This window comes from Quercus robur, chromosome 1 (genome assembly GCF_932294415.1).
Source record: "Quercus robur chromosome 1, dhQueRobu3.1, whole genome shotgun sequence".
NCBI lineage: Eukaryota > Viridiplantae > Streptophyta > Magnoliopsida > Fagales > Fagaceae > Quercus > Quercus robur.
Genome location: NC_065534.1, coordinates 36,656,472 through 36,660,785, shown reverse-complemented (window position 1 = coordinate 36,660,785; position 4,314 = coordinate 36,656,472). Strand labels below are relative to the sequence as shown.

The following is a 4,314-nucleotide window of genomic DNA, read 5'->3' as shown; positions in this document are numbered from 1 at the left end:
ACGCATTTCATATTAATTTCTAAAAAATAATCTTTTTTTTTTAATGATTGTTACAAGTAAGGGTGATAAATTTGCCCAATAATTCTTTTCATAAAGAAGTCTATACACAATATTGAGTTACAAAGATTTATAAATTAATCTTTAGAGGGGGTAAAGGTATCTAAAAAAAGAAAAAGAAAGCGTAGGGCCATAAACAAATCAAATTAAAATGTTTTTATTTTTTATATTTTGAAGGATAGTTTGAACCTATGAAGCTTCCTATTAAAGAATGCTCTATACCATTAAATTAATATATAAATTAGATTTCAGTGTAAACAAAAAATTGAATTTCAAATTTCTTATTATTGATTAAGCTAAAATAAAACCAGAAAACAAATCTAATTATTTATTTATTTTTTATACTCAGAAAACAAATCTAATGTGAAGTGATGATTGAGTAATTAGTATTTTTTAGGAAAGGAAAAAGGACAAAGTAATGTGGTCATTTCAATAGGAAGTTAAGTGCACTTTCACTTTCCAGTCTATTATTAACCACAATTAAGTCCCCATTATGAATTATAATAAGGTCATCACCAAAAGGCCAAGTTTGCTTACGTGGCATTAGTGAAAAATATCACAAAACGCGTGCATCCTAAACAAAGCAACGCATATTACCACAACAGTAATGAAACGGACACGTGCCAATCGATAAAAATAGGAGAGGGCGGTGGTGTCACAAAATGCACTAGGATTTTTAAACAGAGTTCGAGTCTCTCCTATATATGTGTGCGTGTTTCTCAAATAAAAAAGAGTTTGAGGTCGGTTGTAACACGTGGCACATGCACAAAGCTCAGATCAGATCGAAAGGTAGTCCCGAGAAAATAGCCGCGTCGTACTGAATCAAATCCTCCAAGTAGTTCCTCGAATCCCTCAAATGTTGGCAAGCTGGCTCGTAGTACCAGGTACTCACTGGTTCCCGGAACTTCCAGTTCACAGTTCACAGTACACTTTGATTTTTCAACGTTTTTAACCAACCGTACCACCCCTCATATTTTTTTTTGTTAAGCCACTAGCCACTAGTTAACTCGCTTTGTATATATAGCGCTTGAGAGAGAGAGAGAGAGAGAGAGAGAGTTGTACCTTGGCTCTGAGGCTTCGTCGGAAATCGTTGACGGAGCTTAGCCGGGAAAAAATTTCATCGAAACCCGTGAAGAACTTTTGGAAGCTTTCACACTGGGATCTTATTTTCTCATCGATTTTCACACAAAGCGTGAGTGGTCTTGGGTTTTGTTTTCCGATCCGATTTTCATGGAAAATAATCATTGGCCATGGAAATGAGCTTTTTTTTATAAGTATTATAGAGCTGGAAATGTTTGCTTGTAAATTAAAATTCTGGGCTTTCTTTGGGTTAATTGCTTGAATAGTTTACTTATTTTTTTCGTTTCATTGATTTTTCAGGTCAGTGAATTTAAAGGGAGGCTTTTTTTGTTGTTGTTGTTAATTTTCTGATCGGGTTGAAGAGAATTATCGACGTTTCAGATTCGTGAAAGTGAAATTCTAGGAATTCAATTCCTTTTGTTAAATCAAAACCAGTCACTTTAGGTTAAAATGGGAGAGAAAGTAGCTACGACGTGTTTGCAATGGTCGCAGCCGATTGTTCCTCATTCTGCATCCTCATCTCAAGCTCTAGCTTCCGCAGTTTCATTTCCTTCGAGACGACGACGAAGCCACCGTTCCGATGGTGGAGCTCTCGTGTGCCGGTACGTGCAGAGATTGGACCGATCGGCTCTGTTCGGAACAGAGCTCACCAATCTGTACCGGGCCCGGTCCTGCGAGTATCAGAAACCGAAACTTCGGACCTTGAAAAGAGTTTGCAGTGCCACCGCCAGCTTCGATGCCTTTTCGGACGAAGAATTTTCGAAGAAGATTCAAGAATTAGCACTCAGATTCTCCGAGGATGAAAGTACCTCCATGGATTCCGAATCTGAGGTCATTCCTGATGAAATTATCGCTGATAGTAGCGTAAATTTTGTAGAGAATCAGAGTCCGGTGGAGCCTCCGTGGCCGGAAATTCCACCGGATTGGGTCGGAAAAGATGAGATTATTCCGGCGAGTATCGAGCGAAAAGCGAACAGCGTGGATCTTCCGCTCTCGCTTCGAATGATAAAGCGAAAGATGCAATGGCAGGAAGAAATTATAGAAGTGGGAGAATCGGCTTATTCTTCGGTGAAAAAAGCGTTCTCGTCGATGGTTTTTATAATCAGAGAGCTTCACAGCTACACTTTACAGATGAGAGGGTTTTTGTACTACGAAGACTTGCAAGAAATTATCGTTCGTGTTCAGAAGGAGATGCACGCTTCATTCGTGTGGCTATTTCAGCAAGTGTTTTCTCATACACCAACTCTCATGATGTACGTGATGATTCTATTAGCGAATTTCACTGTCCATTCCATGGGCCATAACGCTGCGATTGCAGCTTCACTACCACAAGCTGGGTCTCAAATGGAATCGATGGTCGAAATTCAAGACCAGGAGCACCAGAAATTTGATTCATCGACGATTAAGACTTTCTCATCTTCGTCTTCGAGTGGTAAAATGACTTCGATTGGAGGAAACAATGGCGGTGGAGGGAAGGTACGGCCAATTGCTAGTGGGACCGACGGTGATGGTGGGTTTGACGGGTCGAATCAGTACCGTACGATTTTGCCAGATGGGTCTTCTTCTTCTCAATTGTCCTCCTATGGAACCACAAGAGAGGCGGCAGAGTCAGAGACCAGAGAAGAAGAGATGAACCTTTGGAATTCTATTGTGGAAGAGGCTTCGGAAATGCAGTCCTCGTTGAGACACGAAGCTCTCGATCAAGAAATTATGCAACGGTTCGTTTCGCCTGTGATTGTTCAGATTGAAGCAGATAATGATTACGCTGATTATTTCAGAACAGGGCTGCTTTATCAAGTGGGTCTGGTTCAAGACCCCAACAATCCTCTTCTTCTTGCTAATTACGCTCAGTTCCTCTACGTTGTTGCCCATGATTACGACAGGTACATATAATTTTTCATTATAATTTTATGTTTTTATGCTCTTTATTAGAAGTTGTTCATGCGTTGCAATCTCCGTTATTAGTTAAGTTGGTGGGTGATTAAGATTTGACGATGTATGTTTAGTTTTGGAAAAGAGCTATGCTTAAGTTACTGTTTAGACTTTAGAGACACCTTGCATTTTCGATTCACTTTTGTCGCCCTTGTATTTGTTGATAGGGGAAATGTGTGGTGTCCTAGTTTCCCTTTCTAGGAAAATACGGAGTAATCACTATTCAATTCAAACACGTTCCTCGTCACTCTCACAAAGAAAGATCTTCTTTTGCATTATTATAAAAGTCTTACAAAAAGTTGACTTTGATTTGTTTTTTTTTTTTTTTTTTTTTGAGAAATCATGAGAAATCTTACAAAAAGTAGACCCACATGAGATTTTTAGCTTTGCTGCTGTGCTGACTATGATTTTGTTTATTTATTAAATGTTAAAACAGAGCGGAAGAGTATTTCAAGAAGGCAGTAGGGGCTGAGCCACGAGATGCGGAGGCGTACAACAAGTATGCAACCTTTTTGTGGAGAGTGAAGAATGACTTATGGGCTGCTGAGGAGACCTTTCAACAGGCCATTGAGGCTGATCCAGACAACTCTTCCTATGCAGCTAGTTATGCTCACTTCCTTTGGAACACTGGTGCTGAAGACACCTGTTTCCCTCTTGACTCCTTAGACAACAACACCCAAGAAGATTAAATTTGAAAAAAAAAAAAAAAAACAAAAAAAAGGATAAAGAGATAGTTTCCCACATACCATACCACCTCCACCACCCCGGTTTTGTTTCCCACCTCTTAACTTCGGAATTTGTTACTATTATAATAATAAAATCTGCACAGAAAAAAGGAAAAAAAAAATATGACAAGAGAATTTCATGTTTTTTCTTTCTTTGGTGTTTTCTCTTTGTTGTTCTATTAATTTATTTGTGAGGGAAATTCTTGGGTGATTGGAATGGGGATTTGGGGTTGGGCTGGTGATCAGCGGTGGCGTTTGGAAGCGAGTGTGTGCACGTGGCTAATAGTGGATTGGGCACGTGCACTGCAAATCGGAACCGATGGCGGTGTGTTTGGGGGGTATGGGTGGAACTTGGACCAATGGGAATGCTTGCTTGCATCGGGTTTTTGCTCTCTTTTGCACGGATTATTTTTTAACTTTTTGGTGACACCACAATCACATGGAAAAGTGTAATTACTAATTAGCCTGTTGTTAATATATGCAATTAGAAATTATAAAAACAGAAAAGATCAATATAGTC

At 39.2% G+C, this 4,314-nt stretch overlaps 1 protein-coding gene across 1 annotated transcript; it reads left to right on the top strand.

Moving 5' to 3' along the window:
* Positions 1 to 811: 811 nt before the first annotated feature.
* Positions 812 to 3,945, top strand: LOC126688540 (uncharacterized). The gene is made up of 3 exons (XM_050383266.1): positions 812 to 1,249; positions 1,438 to 3,020; positions 3,506 to 3,945. Exons 2-3 carry the CDS (start codon positions 1,588 to 1,590, stop codon positions 3,756 to 3,758), a joined length of 1,686 nt encoding a protein of 561 aa, XP_050239223.1. The 5' UTR covers positions 812 to 1,249; positions 1,438 to 1,587; the 3' UTR covers positions 3,759 to 3,945.
* The last annotated feature ends 369 nt before the right edge of the window (positions 3,946 to 4,314 follow it).